The 18,744-nt window shown below is 40.5% G+C and overlaps 1 protein-coding gene across 1 annotated transcript in view; it reads left to right on the plus strand.

The window, feature by feature from the left end:
* tbc1d5 (TBC1 domain family, member 5) overlaps positions 1-18,744 on the plus strand; it is a 203,910-nt gene that overhangs the window by 127,472 nt on the left and 57,694 nt on the right. The window contains exon 15 of the mRNA XM_048608053.1: positions 6,281-6,447. Coding sequence (XP_048464010.1) covers positions 6,281-6,447 — 167 coding nt within the window. The remainder of the gene's footprint in view (positions 1-6,280; positions 6,448-18,744) is intronic.

Genomic DNA, 18,744 nt, shown 5'->3' on the forward strand with positions numbered 1-18,744 from the left:
CCCTGCACCTTGTTGTCTCGGATTCTCCAGCATCTGCAGTTCCTACTATATGTGATAATAAGGTCTGGTGTGGGGGGTTGGGGTGAGGGCATGGGAGAGTTCAAGCCCTAAAGTTATTGAACTCGATATTGAATCCAGAAGGCTGCAGGGTCCTGAAGCAGAAAATGAGGTGTTGTTCTTCCAGTTTGTGCTGAGCTTCACTGGAGCACTGCAGCAAGCCTGAGATAGAAATGTTGGCCAAGGAACAAAGTGGTGTGTTAAAGTGGCGTGGGAAGATCCTGAGGAGTTTTGACACCGTAGATGTGAAGAGGATGTTTCCTCTTACACTCTAGACTTAGGAGTCACTGTTTAAAAATAACAAGGTGCCCATTTAAAACAGACATGAGGCAACTGTTTTTTTTGCTTATTGATTTAAGACCATAAGAACTTGGAACAGGAGTAGGCCATTTGGCCCTTCGAGCCTGTTCTGCCATTCAATGGGATCATGACCAGTCCAACAACATTCCTCACATCCACTTTCCTGCATTTTCTCAATAACCATTCTTTTCCCCTAATGATCAAGAAGCTATTTATCTCAGCCATAAATATTCACAAGAACTCTGCCTCCACTGTTCTCTGTGGCAAGGAGTCCCAAAGACATTCATCCTTTTGAGAGAATAAATTCTTTCATATCCCAGTCTTCAATTGGTACCCCTTTACTCTGAGACTGTGCACTCTGTCCCATCAGGTTCACATCCTCTCAATATTTACCCGATCAAGACTCTTAAGAATCCTATGTGTTTCAATAAGATCACTTCTCATTCTTCTAACCTCCAGTGAGTAGAGTCCAGACCTGGTTAGCTGTTGCTCATAAGACCATCCCTCCAGACTGGGCGATCGTCAAAAGTGTTTTGAACTTACTGTCTGAAAAATGGTGGAAGCAGAATACCTTTGAGCCAAAGATAGATTCTTGTTAAGAAAAGGTAGCGAGGATAGGTGGTAATACAGATTTGGTATTACAGTCAGATCAGCTTTGATTTTATTGAATGACAGAGGGACTGAATGGCCTCCTCCTCCTCCTCGATCATATGTTTCATACTTGGCTGAATCTTCCATTGTCCTTTTAGGCAATGTCTTTTCACGCAACTTCCTGAGCATAATTGAACGAACTTTCAACATTGAGATGTCCTCCCAAGATTCCTTGGTATTTAACTCTTCACAATCCTTGATTCTTCAAAATAAAAATTCATCTTCAGCAGCATTCTGCTTATTAGTTAAGTTTTAGCCTGGACGCCCTGTCCTCTCAGCAGCCATGTTACACATACTTGTTTCTGAGTTGATTTCACAGGAGATCACATACCCCTCTTCAAACTACTCCCATTTTATCTGGAATTAAAGGAGACTGTTTAAAACAAAACATCTTCTTAAGTTCAACATTTCTTATTGCCTGCAACAAGTGCTCTGCTTGTACATACTGTAATGTGAAAAGTATTTTTCAAATGTATGGAATAATTCATGGACGTTAGCAATTACTCGTTACCGAATATAATTGTCCATTCAGGAAATTCCATGTCACTGGTCATGGGTTCTGTGGGTCCTTGAGTGGCTGATGAGCCCGATCCTAGAGCTGCATCTCCGACCACACGTTTGGCAGGCTTTTCTGAGAGGTGAAATTGGTCGTTGGTCTTGAGATCATTGGCATTTTTTCTCTGGTTCCTTTTCTGTACTTCCTGTTACCACTGAGTGCTTTTAAAGAATTGTGTTCCTTCATATGGGAGTTTCATCCAAGTTGATTTCTTCTGAATGAGGGTCTATGTTGTATTTCCTGAGAGAAGCCTTCAAGACGTCTTTGAAATATATCCTTTATCCTCCACTTGTCCAAGTGCCTTCCTTGAACTAAACAGAAAAGATTTGCTTTAGCAGCCAGAACTCAAGCATTCTAAACACATGGCCAGCTCAGCAGAGTTGGTCTCAGATGATCATAGCCTTAACGCTGGTACTTGTTAACTGCTTCAGGGACGCGGATGTTAGTTTGCCTGCCCTCCCATCTGATGTGGAGAATCCGTCTCAAACAGCACTGTTGGTACTTCTTTAGGGTCTTGAGATGGCATTTATAATTAGTCCAAGTTTCAGAGTTATATAGAAGATTCGCAAGGATGACTGCCTCATGCACAAGGATCTTGGTATCAGCACAGATGTCAGAGTCGTCGAAGATTCTCATCCTTCGGGATCCAAAGGTGGCGCTTGCAGATTGGATGTGCTGCTGAATCTCCACATTGCTGTCAGTCTTAGATGAGAGGTAGCTTCCCAGATAATGAAAATGTGCCATGTTTGAGAGGATTTCTCTGTTGACCTTAGTGGGAGCGATGGACTCGACTTGACCTGGGACAGGTTGGTAAAGGGTTTAAGTCTTCTGGATGTTGAGGTTGAGACCAGCTCTTCCACAGAGGCATTAAGTGAGACTTGAAGATTCTCTTCCGAGAGAGCAGAGATGACTTTGTCGTCCACATACTGAAGTTCCACAAGCGAGATCGGTGTCATTTTCTTTATGGATTTCAGCCGATTGAGGTTGAAAAATTACCGTCGTTTAAATAATGTCCACACTACTGGGAAACTTGTTCTTGACAGGATGAAGAATGGTGACGATGAAGTTGTAGAAAAGGATGTGGGCGATGACTCATCCCTGCTTGAAACTATCTTGGTGTCATAGGATTCTGTCATATTATCATCAGAGAGGACCATTGCTGACACCTTGTCATGGTTTGCTGCCTTGCTGTAGTCAAGGGGCTTGAGGGTTCCATTGATCCTGAGAGCAATACCGTCAAGAGTTCTCTATCACTGTCAGGGTCACCCATGACAGTAAGGTCAGAAAGAAGGAACCAGAAAAAGTGCAATCCAAAACAAATCCTAATGCAACTCAAGCAGAAGATACTCATGTGATGTCAATGGCTATGCTGGTGGATGAAGGCAGCAGTAGTAGGGAGATCCCCAATCATCAAGGTCGCCTTGCCACTGAACTGGATCTCCCTTCTGTCAAGGACCGTGTGACTGTTGATGTGCAGCAGCATTCCCATATTAAAAGAAGTCCCCACAAGGCATCTTCTTGGAGGAAGCCACAAGCCCTGTGGCAAACTGTGAGAGGTGGTGGAACATAAAAACCGAAAGAACTGCGGATGCCGTAAATCAGGAGAGGTGATGGAGACTGGATTGTGGGATCTGGGTGTCCCTAGCTTCGGACCAGCATGTAGGCAGTGGAGTTTGACTTAGTTGCTTTGATTAGAAATGAAGGAAAAACTGCAGTTTAGAAATAAGGGCACAGCATGGTGGGTCACTGTTTAGCACTGCTGCCTCACAGCGCCAGGGACCCAGATTCAATTCCAACCTCAGGTAACTGTGTGGAGTTTTTACACATTTCCCTGTGTCTGCGTGGGTTTCCTCCGGGTGCTCCAGTTTCTTCCCACAGTCCAAAGATGTACGGGTTAGGTGGATCGGCCATGCTTAATTCCCCATAGTGTCCAGGGATGTGCAGGCTAGGTGGATTAGCCATGGGAAATACAGGGTTACAGAGTTACGGAAGTGGGTCTGTGTGGGATGCTGTTTGGAGGGTTAGTCTGGACTTGATGGTCCGAATGGCTTGCTTCCACACTGTAGGAATTCAATGATTCTATAAAGTAAGTGGTTAAGATTTTTTTTACCCCAATGTGCCTTTATTATTTAAATTAAATAAAAGTTTGCTTCCAGTGTCCTAATAAGTTTATCACATAATTACTTCATTATGGATAAATCAGCATTCCACTTGTTAGCACAACAATTTGAATGTTGGAAAATTTCAGCATTATAAGAACTATTTTCTACTTGGTTGTATAAATTAGGAAGTACTAAATGCACATTTTCTAAATTCTACTGGCTATTTATTCAGAACGAAATATGCACATTGACAAAATACAAGTGCTAGAAAAATTACAAGGAATCTCTTGTGTCCATTTAGTTCAGTGTGTCCCATTCTTCACATTTAAATAAACCAAGTTTACCAGCTGTTGAATCCTAGAATTTAGAACATGAACGAAGTTTGACTGTAAAGTAGGAACGAAAAAAAAGTTGCTGGAAAAGCTCGTGAGGTCTGGTAGCATCTGTGAAGGAGAAAACAGAGTTAACGTTTCGGATCCAGTGACCCTTCCTTGACTGTAAAGTTTTTTTTCAGTAGCATTATAAATTTTAGACTGAATAATCATACAGCATATCCATATTGATGTTCATTTTGAGCAACACTGTAAGAGACATTGTGTTCGAACATATTATGTTTGAACATATCAACATTTGATCGTACAGTATTTGAGCTGATGAAAAATATATTTTGTGACACATTTTTGTCTTACACTCATCAAAATATTCGCAAGAAATACCAATATAAAGGGAAACAATGTTTTGAATTTGGAGAAAAGTGTTTATTGGTTAGGAAGTGGACTGTGGTAGAGGTGTTTCATAGACCATGCACTAGTTAGATGATGACCGACAGCTAATTGCTGAGACTGTTTAAATTTAAACCAGAAAGGTTGCCTTTGGTCAATGTATTGCTTTGAGGAATGAACCAGAGAATGGCTGTAACATACTTTAAGTTCAAATAGGTATAATATGTTTGCATATCCTTGCTATCTGCCAAGAGCACATGCCCATGTTGTTCGCACCAGGCAAAGTACTGATAGTACCTAACCAGCCTATGCTTGCAAAACTCAAAACACTGTATCTGACATTAAATGTAATTGGACAGCACTTGCTAAATACTCCCAGTGATAAATAATTTAAGATTGTCAGACCAAATCTCAGTGTAGTTCAGTTGCGCATATTAATAGATACATATATTAATATACAAGCTATTTAATGAATATTTAACTTTTCAAGTGCTGTGACTGTTAAAAGAATACACAGGTTTTCTTGTATGTTTTAGAAGAAAAGGAATAGTGTTTCTTGTCCTCAACACCCAACTGATAAAAATAATATTTTTCTTATTTCACATCACACTCACATCCAAGAGACATGTGCAAAAAGAAAGGTTAATTTGTGTCCATAAGAACATCAGTCATGAGCAGACCCTGTTGGTTAAGCAGTTGGAAGTTTATGGGCCGTGCTTGATTTTTAATCTTGATTTTGTGCAAACACGATTTGAGATCGTTATACATGAACTCCATTTTTTCCTCCGATGTCAGCAGCTTTCAGTTTAAATTGAAGATGCTGCTCTGTGGTGTTTGGTCAGATTCAGCCACGGCAAATGCTTGTCAAAAAGCTTCGGAGAAATACTGTTAGCCATTTATGGTGTGTCTGGCTGTGGAAACCAAATTCTTTTTCACAGAACTTGTGATTACATGACGTCCACTCTCAAAAGGACCAGAATATGGTCATAGCAAGCTGGGGAATCCTAATTCCAGGTCCATTATTTATGCTGTTTAGATAAAATGGTTGGTGAAGCACTCTCCTCAGCTGGGATCCATTGCCCAAAGGGATAGAGTTTAACAAGTCAGGCTGCACCTAAATGAAAAAATTATGTCTGAATGTCTGTGAGGAATTTGAGAGATGGACCCTTAACTGTTGTTTCAACTAATTGTAGGGTAATCTCAGACAACCCGTTGCAAATGTTTGGCTACTTTTTGGAACTGCTGTTTAGGTAACTTAAAAAGAGTACTGTCACTCTTTTTTTAAAATGTATCCTATGCTTCAGGCCACTCAGTAAGCAGTTGCTTTTTAAATGTAATACCTGATTTTATTACAGCATGTACTAAATCCTTGTGTTATTTTATACACTAATGACTGATTATAGAATGGCACATGATGCTGTGTCAGCAATTCCAAATCAGTCATTTTCACGTACCAACGCATATGGACAATTTATGTAAGAAGTCTAGATTGTAGAAATGAAATCTTACCTACTTTGTACATTGAACCTTACTGTAAACCTATCAAATGCCACTTCCATATTTTAATAATGAGAAAACTGGTGAAGTCAATAGCTAGTAGTTAAAAGAACTATGTTCCATAATTTGAACTGTAATGGAATTAAAATGCACATTTCATTTGGAAATTATGAAATGGTGAGTCCATACCTTGGAATATTCACTGTTACGAATCATTCAGATATATGTATAAAATATATTTATGGCATGTTTTCCATCATCATTGTAAACAGTCTGGGAAATAACGTGAATAAATTTCACAGTATTGTACTAATGCAGAACTGGACAAAAAGACCTTTGAAGCACACATCATGAAATCTCTGGTAATGTTTGTTCCTTTAAACAATTTGTTGTAGGTCATGGTGCCACTCATGTTAGTTCCTCGCCAAGTACTGAAAGTTTGCCTACTGCAAAAGATAACACAGCATCGCCTCCCTTTTCTACTGCAAAAAAAGATTCATTCTTTAATACAATCTCTCGTTCACGGTCTCACAGCAAATCAATGGGTGGACGAAAAGATATGGTAAGTCCTTTCAATAATCACTCTCATCAAAAGGTGGAGTTTTCACATTTTAAGCAAATGCCAAACAAAGGGTAAGATCATGAAGCTTTTTAGGCTCATTTTCATGTTAATTAAATATATAATTAGTTGTTTGTTCATTTTAGGGGATTCTCTCAGGTCTTTGCGAGATTATATCATTACCCTAGGATAACATACCATTTGTATTTTAATACTGTTGACCTACACTCATCAATATTCTTGATTGAACACTTGAAAGAGATGAATATAAACAGATGAAAAATTAATCCCTTCAATCCAATTCCTTTGGATATGGTCTGTATCAATCATACTTTCATGTGAATGGAAACCTTTCTCCTCAGCAGCAGTTGATGATCCTTTTGTAAAATTTAACAGATGGAATCCCTAGTTTCTTTTCAAATCATTTGGGATTGGTCTCATGAATCAAGGTTTTAGTTCCTATTTTGTCGAGGAAATTTCCTCTGTATGTTTGTGGTTAAGCTTGCACTTCTAAAAGTGTAAAAATAATGAGAGACACTCACTAGTCTTAGAATTGTAGCTGAGAATTGATGATTGAGGTATTCCAAAATAAAATCTAACTTGTCTCCAATGCTGGTTAGAAGCACATCTGGCCCAAAGGAAAATGATTGTGGTTGGTGGAGGTCAGTCATCTGAGCTCCAGGACATTGCAACAGTGATTCCTCAGGATAGTATCCTAGGCCCACCCTCTTCAGCTGCTTCATCAATGCCCTTCGCTCTGTCATAAGATCAGAAATGAGGATGGCTGCTGATGATTGTAGAATATTCAGTGTGATTCGTAACTCCTCAGATGCTGAAGCAGTATATGTTCAGTTGCAGAAAGACTTAAACAATGTTCGGGCTTGGGCTGATAAGTGGCAAATAACATTCATGCCATTTCAAGTTTTAGCAAAGATTTGTAGTTCGGGTTGTGGGTGAGACCATTAAAACTTCACACAAACTGGCCAAGAACCTACAACAGAGACTGAAACACCCAGTCAACGGATCACCCCATTCCATCCACTCAACCCAAGAATTCCTCAATACCCTCAAGAACGTAAAAATCGGCAATGACAAGATTAGGGTATCCTTTGACGCCACTGCTTTATTCACATCAATCAACATCCTGCTAGCCAAAGAAACGCTGGCCACATTACTGGAGGAAACAGGAACATAGACCAGCAGCTCCACCAGCAATGACAACATACTCAAACTACTAGACCCGTGCCCCACCACACATTTTGTCTTTAATGGTCAAGTATACAAACAGATCAATGGCTCACCAATGGGGTCACCCATCTCAGCACTCATTGCAGAAGCAGTCATGATTTGGTTTTTTTTCAGGTGTTTCTGGTAACCATTGAAATGGAAGGATGCTAATTTATCTAAATGTTTTCACAACTAATTGAAGTGTTAATAGCATTGAAACTAACCTAGTGAATAACCATCTTATTATGGTAAAGTAAATTGACAAGATAGCAAACCTATAAATTCACATCTGTTAAAAACACTTAAAGGTATGCATTACATAATTAGTCCATAAGGCTCGATTAACTTTAAGTCCTGTTGTAATCTATGCACCACAGTTCTAGTGATTTCTTCTAAATTTATAAAAGTTTACAGCACTGATGGAGACTACAATGTGCCATTATATCGCCAAAATAATCTAAAACAATCATGAAACTGAGCTATTTCTTTGTCTAGGTAGCATCAGAGGAGCAGGAAGGCTGACGTTCTTCCTGCTCCTCTGATGCTGCCTGGCCTGCTGTGTTCATCCAGCTCTACACCTTGTTATCTCAGATTCTCCAGCATCTGCAGTTCCTACTATTTCTTTGTCTGTTTTGATACAAATAACTCGTACTCTAATAGCTTTAATAATTACTTTCTGTACACGTAAATTATGATGTATTTGTTTTGCTGTAATTTGGATGCTTATTTTCGTACCTTGGTCCAAGGTCTAGATAATTTTTAATTAAAATATGTATTGTAAATTTACGGCTAAATTATTGGATTACTAGAGAATGAAAATCCGAAAGTTGCCAAACCATGCGTATCTATGACTTAGGTATGATCTCTTTTGCCAGTCATCCTCTATACCGAAAAAAAGCAGTCCACTTGAAGGAAACTGAGTGGTGCAAAGAGCTTTTGCACTTTTTTTCTGATCAATATCAGTACATTTGTTGATCTCTTGCATGTTGAAAAAATTAGCCTTTGTTTTGCTGTTTAAATTACTATTGCCCCAACATGTAGCTCATACCTATTAAAACTTTCTCAGTTCGTTCAAGCAGCTTTTGTCAACATTACTGTTGCAACTTAGTGTTATTCTGTTGTTAGATTATATTCTGATATTAGAATTCTGTTATCAGATTATAGTTATATTCTTTAATGCAAAAGCAAAATACTGTAAGTGCTGAAAATTGGAAATACAAACAGAAAATAATAGAAGCACTCAGCAGTCCAGGCAACCTCTGTGAAGAGATAATCATTGTTATCATTTCAAGGCTTTCACCAAAAGTAAATAAAAGTTGTAGATGTGCCAGATTTTAAGCAAGTACAAATGCAGAAAAAGAGGAGGGAGGAAAAGGAGGGTCTGTGCTAGGGTAGAAAATAGAAACGATTGAATGACCAACAGGCTTCTTATCATCAGCTGCTGTCTGAAAAAAATGGGAGCAGTGCTTTTTGATCTGAAATGCCAAACTTGATGTTGTGTTTGAAATGTTGTAAAGTGCTTAATCTACGGATAAGGTTCTATTGCCCAGGTTTCGATTGAGGTTCATAAGAACAGCATAGGAGATTGAGGACAGAGTGGAATATAGAATTAAAATGACCAGAAGCTCAGAGTCAGGCTTGAATAGAGGGTTTCAGTGCAGTGAACACCCTAAATGCTTTTGGCCTCCTGTATAGAGAAGACTGCATCATGAGCAGTGAGTACAGAACAGCAGTTTTAAAAAATAGAAGTAAATCACTGATCCATATTTGGTTGAGTTTCTCATTAATGATTTTGTGTCAGTTGGTTTCCAATTCAACATTGTGGGCCTTTATTGCCAATTTCCCTGACCTGTCAGGTTTACTCTGGTTATCAATAACCCAAGACATTTGCAAGAATGCAATATACCCAATGCTCTTAATTAAGACAAAGATAACCACAATAAGTATTACAATAATCTTACTCATGTAATGCCTACAATTACAAGTGAAACCCTTTCATGTGGACTTCTCCAAAGATCAGATCAGACCAGAACAGATGATCAGACTACTCCATCTCAACCTCTAGCTATTGATCAGACAACCTCCCAAAAGTAACTAAATTTTCTTTTGTGAGGCAGGCTGCTTTATACATTTTCCACATAATGAAGCTATGCAATCAGATCTTTTAATGCTAGCCAGTTGCCAGAAAATGATCAATTGGACCACTGACAAACATCACAAATGTGTCATGTTTCCCATGTTGGCTTATCAATTAACTCATTAAGACCTGTTAGTGTCTTTTTTTTGCAAAGATGCTTATCTCTTGCCCTTAATGAACTTTGACATAAAACTTTAGCTCGTGCTTGCTGTTTACCACTTTTATGTCATCTAATCAACCGTATGATATTTACATAGCACAATTTCATACAGTTTCAAATTCAGCTAATGAATAGTCCATATTATCAATCTGATTTACCGTATTTGTTTTAAACAAATCTTCAGCTTTTCCAGAGTTATTCAGCCCATTCCTATTGAATTCAATGCTTGATGTAAACACGCAGAAAAAGAGGGGCACAAAAGAATAATGGCAGGTAAAATGAATGCAAACTCTAAGTTATTTTACAAGTACATTAAGGATAAAAAGATAACTAGACAATGAATAGCTCCATTAAGAACCACAGAGAGCAAGAGGACGGAGGCAGGGATGTACACCTGCGGCTTTATAAGGTCCTGGTCAAGCCACATTTGGAGTATTGTGTGCAGTTTTGGGCCCCATATCTCAGGAAGGATGTACTGGCCCTGGAGCGGGTTCAGAAGGGGTTCACGAGAATGGTCCCAGGAATGGAAAGCTTAACATATGAAGAACATTTGAGGACTCTGGGACTCTACTCATTGGAGTTTAGAAGAATGAGGGGGGATCTAATTGAAACTTTCAGAATACTGAATGACCTGGACAAAATGGATGATGGGAAGATGCTTCCATTGGTAGGAGAGACTAGGACCTGAGGGCACAGCCTTAGAGTAAAGGGAAGACCTTTTAGAACGAAGATAAGGAGAAACTTCTTCAGCCAGAGTGTGGTGAATCTATGGAATTCACTGCCACAGAAGGCTGTGGAGGCAAGATCATTGAGTACATTTAAGACTGAAATAGATAGGTTCTTGATTATCAAGGGGATCAAGGGTTATGGGGAGAAAGCATGAGAATGGGGTTGAGGAACTTATCAGCCATGATTGAATGGCAGAGCAGACTCGATAGGCCGAATGGCCTAATTTCTGCTCCTATGTCTTGTGGTCTTATGGTAAATAAATACCTTGTGTTAATGCTTACTAATGGAGGGATGATGTGGATTTACAAATAGGGTGAGAAATTAGCATAAAAGAGGGGCGGTTCTTAGTGGTATGGCAGACTTAAACATAGATAGATCTTCTGGGTTGGATGAAATATATCGCAGGCATTTGAGTGAAGCAAAGGAGAAAATAGCCAGGGCATTGGTAATAATTTTCATTTCCTCCCTGGCCATAGGAGAGGTGCTGGAGGACCGGAGGACAGCCAATTTAGTGCTGTTATCCAAGAAGGGAGCAAGGGATAAGCCAGGAAACGACAATCCAATCAGCCTAACCTCAGTAGTGGGGAAACTATTGAAAGCAGTTCTGTGGGACAGAACTAATCTGTACCTGGAGAGGTCAGGATTAATCAATAATAGTCAGCATGGTTTCGTAAAGGGAAGGTCACGTCTGACCAGCTTGATCGAATTTTCCAAAGAGGTAACCAATTGTGTAGATGCATTCAACACAGTCTACTTGCACTTCAGCAAGGCTTTTGATAAGGTCCTGCAGTGGCTGCTGACAGCAAACTTAAGAGCCCATGGGATCCAGGGAAATTTGGCAAACTAGATCCAGAATTGGCCGAGTGGCAGGAAGCAGAGGTGATGGTTGAGTATTGTTTTTGTAACTGGAAACCTGTGGCCAATGGGGTTCCACATAAATCAGTGTTAGGTCCTTGCTGTTCGTGGTGTAAATAAATTGTTTAGACTTGAACATAGGAAGGTTGATCAGTAAGTTTGTAAACAATACAAAAATTGGTAGGATTGTTAATAGTGAGGAGGATAGCATTAGACTACAGGAGGATATATAGACAGGGTGGTCAGATAGGCTGATCAGTGGCAAATGGAATTGAAGCCAGAGAAGTGTAAGGTGATGCACTTGAGAAGGAAAAACAAGGCAAGGGAGTACATAATGATTAGTAGTTGTCCAGGGAGCACCGAGGAACAGTGGGACTTTAGTGTGCATGTCCTCCGATCCTTGAAGGTAATGGGACATGTAGATAAATTAGTTAAGAAGATATATGGAATACCTGCCTCTATTAGCTGAGGCATAAAGTTTAAGAGCAGGGAGGTTATGGTGGAACTGTGTAAAATGTTGAATCAGAGATAGTAGGAACTGCAGATGCTGGAGAATCCGAGACAACAAGGTGCAGAGCTGGATGAACACAGCAGGCCAAGCAGCATCACAGGAGCAAAAATGTTGGTTAGGCCAATGCTGGAGTATTGTGTGTAGTTCTGGAATCCACATTATAGGAAGAATATGAATGCAGTGGAGAGGGTGCAAAGGGGATTTACCAGGTTGTTGCCTGGGCTGGAGAGTTTTAGTTATTGAAGAGAAATTGGACAGACTGTGTTTGTTCTCCTTGTAACAGAGGAGGCTAAATAAATGAATGATTTATTGTGACATATTTCTAAGGAGATACAGTGAAAAGAGTCCTGTCGCCACAATCCAGCACCATTTTGAGGTACAAATGAATGAAAAGAAAGCATTTGTGTAGAGTTCTTCTTCATCAGCTGGGATCCCCAACATGGCTCCAGGACTTAAGCAAGTTCTCTACAAGGTCCCCGCTCCTGGCCTACCACAACCAGGAGGCCCCACTCCTCCATTGCTGCAGTCACACCTCGCCACCAATTCCAGAAGTCCACACATTGGGCCCATGAAGTCAGGAGTCCCCACTCCAGTCTCTGCCGACACTGCTCCGGCCTGCCTGTAATGTTAGGACCATCAAGAAAAGAAGAAAAAGGAAAAAAAATTGCGAAGGAGAGAGAAAAGGATATGGATGGCCTGGAGTGATGGGCCTACTGTGCTGGTGTTGCCATCTTGAATAGCAGGGCTCGCTTTCTCATCCGTGCTGCAGGTATCATGCTCTCTTGTTGCTGCCGCACGTACACAGCAGGCCAGGTCTGCTCTCGCCCTGCTGACGACATCGCAGATGCTTTTAAAGAAAAAGAAAAAAAAAACAGATGGAGGTGAACGAGCCCTGAACCAGGAGCTCGAACACAGTGCTGCAACTCTGCTGCCATCTTGTACATAAGAGAGAGTCATGATTGAAACAAATTAAAATTATGAGGGGCATAGCTAGGGTTGACAGGAAGGAACTCCTTCTCTTAGTGGAAGGATAAATGACTGACAGGGGGAGGGTGCGGCAGCAGCATCACTTTTAGGGGCAGGAGATTTAAGGGATGTGAGGAAAATCTTTTTCATCCAGAGTGTGGTGAGAATCTGGTAGAGGCAGAAACCTTCATAATGCTTAAGAAATATTTAGATGTGCGTTTGCGATGCCCAGGCGTACAAGGTGATGGGCCAAGTGCTGGAAAATAGGGTTAGAGTAGCTCTGTGGTTGTTTTGACTGGCATGGCCAGGATGGCCCAAAGAGCATTTTTCTGTGCTGTAGACCTCTATGATGTATGTTCCTTCAGTTTAGCACAAACACTTTAAACATGTGACCTCTTCCTAATCATGAGACCATTGCCAATTTTAATATGTTTTCATCCTTCTTATTTCTTTCTAATTTAACTTCTTTTTGACTAATCCAGCGAATCCAGCAACATCTACAAGATATATAGAGCTTTCATGTAATCGTGTTCCCAACCTGGCATTACTTTTCATGGATTTAACCCCTTCCACATCCAAGTCTGCCACCTCTTAGCAATTAAAAGTTTGCCCAATGTTTATGTAAGTTCCCCAGGAGGGTAAAGATTTTTTTTTACCTGAAATCTAAACTCTTCTCAAAGACCAAGAAGGAGCTTGTTGAACAGAAACAACTTGATATTCAGGAAATTATTATTGAAACCTTATGGAATAGACTGTGGCAGTTCAAGAAAGTAGCTCACCACCACCCCGTCAAGGACAACCAGGGATGGACAATAAATGCCAAGCCAGCCACTGATGTCCGCATCCTGTGAATGAATAAAATAACCAGCTTACTTTTCCCAGCTCAAATTTCATAGACTGGAAAAATTTCCAAGGGATATAAAGTGGAAAGATTATGGATTTGAGAGAAAAGAAAATGACTGGTATAAATAGATAAAAGTGAAAGAAATCTTATGTAAGAAAGAGAACAAATGGTAAATAGAAATTTGAATCCTTTAAAATTATTAAATAAATATTCCAGGAAGGGAATGAATCAAAACACAAGGCTTTTTAAAAATCTCATGAGAATAACTCCTGTAAAAGATAAAAGATCAACAATTGCTGCTGATTCTGGTCTAGGATTGTTTGTAAATTGGCCTCAGGTTTGGGTGCAGCTGTCATTTGCCACTTAAGCGTTGCCACTACTCGTGCAGTAAGAATTGTGCAATGGCCTTGCTATCCTTGCAAGTCTTCCAGTTGGTTACAGGAGAAGTTGATAGTTGCTACAGGTGTGTAAATTGCTCATCAAAGCATCAAATCATATTTTTTAACCAAGTCCTTAATGATCTGTAGGTTCCTGATTTCCAGGATTCACTGTTGAGCCTTCCTTAATTTTTATGTTTCTTTTTCCGGATATAGGCTGTGCACTAGTTTCCATTATTAATCTATTGACTTGCATATAACCTTAACTACATTTCTGCACACTCTTCTTCCTGTAAGGACTCTATTCCATTCTCCCAATTTCTCTGTCTTTGTCTCATCTGTTTCAATGACGCCACCTTCCACAGGTGTGCTTCCAACATGTCTTCCTTTTCCTTCAACCGAGGTTTCCCCACTACCATGGTTGACAGAGCCTTCATCAGTGTCTGACCCACGTCCCATATTTTTGCCCTCAACCCCTTCCCCTCCCTCCCACAACAACAAAGCGTTCTCCTTGTACTCCATTTCCACCCTATCAGCCTCTACATTCAAAGGATTTATGCCATCATTCCCTATTTCTGTCACATCCAGCAGAATACCATGATCATACGCATCTTCTGTTGCCTTCCTTATCTGCATTCCACAGGGACCATTCCAACTGCGACACCCTGCCACACTCCTCCATCACTCCTAACACCTCTTTACCAATGCCCCTCTCCTGTCCTATTGCACCTTCCCAAGCTGTCATAAAAAAGTGTAACCCTTGTCCTTCTATCTCCTTCCTCCTCATTGTTGAGGGCCTCAAACACACCTTCTAGGTGAAGCAGCCAATTAATTGTGCTTTTTTTTCAATCTCTTTTACTGCTTCCATTGTTCACAATATAGTCTCCTCAATGTTGGTGAGACAAAATGCAGATTGGGTGGCCTCTTTGCAAAACATTGCCACTCTGTCTATAAGCATAAGAATGAACCCAACCTTCCAGTTACTCACTATTTCAAGACACCAACTTGCTGTCATCCTAAGGTTTCTGTCCTCGGCCTGTTGCAGTGCTCCACCAAAGCCCAATGCAAGTTGGAGGAACAGAACCTTATTTTATACTTGGGCACTTTCCAGGGCTAAACGTAGAGTTCAAATATTTCAGTCCATAAACACTGTCCTCCATTTTGATCACACAGCCTTTCCTCTCTACCCCCAGCTCCTCTGTTAGCAAAGTGTCATGATTAGCGGTTTTGATTTCTTCAGTGATCACCTATTTTCTGTTATTCATACCTACAAATAACACATATCTATACCTTTTTCTCTCCCTTCTGTACTACCATAGAATCAGAGAATCCCTACAGAGTGGAAACAGGCCATTCGGCCCATCAAGTCCACACTGACCATCTGGAAAGCATGCCACCCAGACCTAACCCCCACCTTATCCCTGTAACCCTGCATTCCCCATGGCTAATTCACCTTGCCTGCACATCTTTGGATTGTGGAAGGAAACCGGAGCACCCAGAGGAAACCACGCAAATAAGGGGAGAATATGCAAACTCCACAGACAGGGTGGAATTGAGCCCAAGATTCCTAGCACTGAGGCAGCAGTGCTAGCCACTGAGCCACCGTGCCACCCATTAGCATTGCCTTTGGACATCCTATAAACCATGTCTTAGATCAGTTGTTGACTTATAGCTGAAAAAATATATCACTAAATGGTGCTTATTAGTCTGAAAATACTAAAAGGCATCCACTGAATCTAGACAATATTTAGCTAACTCTTGCTCACAGCTCTTTGTTTGTACTATTTGTTGATTATAATATTAGGTTTCACTTTCAACATGATTAGGGGTTACTGTGAAAGCTTGGAACAGACTCTTGATAAGGTGTGCTAATTGGGCTGTGGGTAGCCAACTGTTATGATAGATGTATTCAGTTGATTAATATTTTAGACCTGGTACCAGACTTTTTTTTTTCTACATTCAGCTGTTATATTTTGCACAGTATAGAAGTCTATGATTATAGTTGTTTTCTGGATGACACTACTTATTGATTGTAATTATCTCTTTGATTTGGCAGGGGGATGGGGCACAGACTAGACATAAAGTCAAAAGCAAGGTCCTGTCATATACAGGAGGCATGCTAGGATGGTCCAATAGGCGGAGAAGACAGGGACAGGATAAGGAATATTGGTGGCCTGGAAAGCTAAATTGTCTACTTTAATGCTGGTGAGGTGGATGAACTGAGAGCATTGATCAGCACATGGGAATATGATCTTGTTGCAATCACTGAGATATAGTTGAAGGAAGGACAGCACTGGCAGCTCAATATTCCACGGTATAGAAGATTCAGGGCTGATAGGGAGAAAAATAAGAGAGGTGAAGGCCATTTTTGATTATTTTGATTTTGATTATCATTATTGATAAAGGAAGCCATCACTGCAGTAATGAGGGAGGATGCATTAGAAGGGTCTTCAAATGAGGCCATCTGGGTAGAACTTAGAAATAAAACAGAGTTTACTTTGCTTGGATTATATTGAGGCCTCCCAACAGTCTGAGGGAGACAGAGAAACAGATATGTAGGCAAATCACACAAATGTAAGAGAAACAGCATTATAGTTGTAGGGGATTTCAACTTTGCAAGCATTAACTGTGATTGCTTTAGAGCAAAAGGACTTGATGGGGTGGAATTTTTAAATGATTCCAGGAGAGTTTTTTGTGCCAGTACGAGAGGTGGGGCAGTGCTAGACCCTAATCCTAGGGAATGAAGCCAGTCAACAAGTTGAATTTTCAGTGGGCAAATATTTTGGGTATAATGACCATAACTCAGTCATTCAAAGTCATTATGGAAAGGAATAAGGATAGTGTAGAAATTATATTTCTAAATTGGGAGAAGGTGGATTTCAATATCTTTAGGTAGGATCTGGCAAACATAGACTGGGAGCAGCCACCTGCAGGTAAGTCTACAATTGGAAAGTGGGAGTCTTTTAAAAGTAGTATAGCGAGAATTCAGGGCTAACATGTTCCTCGAACAGTGAAGAGAAAGGCAAGCCCAGGAAACTCTGCATATCAAGGGATGTCAGGAGTTTGATAAAGAAGAAGAAGGAAGCATACGTCGGGTGCAGCACGTTAAAAACATGGGACGCCTTTCAAAAGTGTAGAAGGAGTTGGAGGTTGCTTAAAAAGGAAATTAGGAACACAAAGAGGGGCCACAAAATATCTTTGACAGATGGAATCAAGGAAAATCCCAAGGCATTTTATAAGTATATTAAAAGTAAGAGGATTACCAGGGAAAGAGTGGGACCTATTAGAGACCAAAGGCACAACCTGTACATAGAGCCAATGGATGTGGATGAAGTCTTAAAAGAATATATTTCACCTGTTTTTACAGAGAACAAAAACATTATAGCCGGGGATATCAGGATGGTGAGGTTCTAGAACATGTTAAGATTAACACAGAGGAGGTATTAGATGTCTTAGGGAGCATACAGTTGATTAAATCCTCAGGGCCTGTTGAGATGTATCCCAGGTTGCTATGGATGGAAGGCAAGGGAGGAAATTGCTAGGGCCCTGGCAAAGATATTGAATATTTCGCTGACCGAAGGTGAAGGGCCAGATGACTAGAGGATAGCTAATATTGTTCTTTTTTTCAAGAAGCGCAGCAGGGATAGGCCAGGTAATTACAGAGCAGTTAGTCTGATGTCATTGGTGGGGAAATTATTGGAAAAAGTTCTGAGAGACTGGATTAAACAACACTTGGAAAGCTAGGGATTGACCAGCGATAGTCAGCATGGATTTTTTAAAGGGAAGTCTTATCTGACTAATTTAATTGAGTTTTTTGAAAAGGTGACTAAATATATAGATGAATGTAGTGCAGTTGATGTAGTTTACATGGACTTCAGTAAGGCCTTTGACCAGGTCCCACATGGAAGGCTGGTCCGAAAGGTAAGAGCCTATATAAGATCTAAGGCAAGCTGGCAAACTGGATCTAAAACTGGCTTGCAAAAGGCAGCAAAGGGTGATGGTAGAGGGTTGTTATGTGACTGGAAGCCTGGGACCAGTGGTGTACCAAAAGGAGTGATGCTAGGATCCTTACTGTTTGTTATTCACAATAACGACTTGGATGTGAATGTCAAAGGTTTAATTAGAAAGTTGTAAGGCGACCTGAAAATTGGAGGTATTGATAGTTCGGAGGATGGTCTCAGGCTATAGTCTGATATTGATCAGCTGGTGAGTTGGGCAGAGCAGTGGCAGATGGAATTTAATCCTGGTAAGTGTGAGGTCATGCCATTTGGGAATAAGGGACAGGTAATGCACAACGAATGGCAGGTACCTACGGAGTACTGAGGAACAAAAGGATGTCAGTGTACAAGTCCATAGTTCCCTGAAGGTGTCAACACAGGTAGATAGGGTGATTGGTAAAGAAGGTATATGGGATGAGATAACAAGGTGCAGAGCTGGATGAACACAGCAGGCCAAGCAGCATCAGAGGAGCAGGAAGGCTGACGTTTTGGGCCT

Source organism: Rhincodon typus, chromosome 2 (genome assembly GCF_021869965.1).
Source record: "Rhincodon typus isolate 14 chromosome 2, sRhiTyp1.1, whole genome shotgun sequence".
Taxonomy (NCBI): domain Eukaryota; kingdom Metazoa; phylum Chordata; class Chondrichthyes; order Orectolobiformes; family Rhincodontidae; genus Rhincodon; species Rhincodon typus.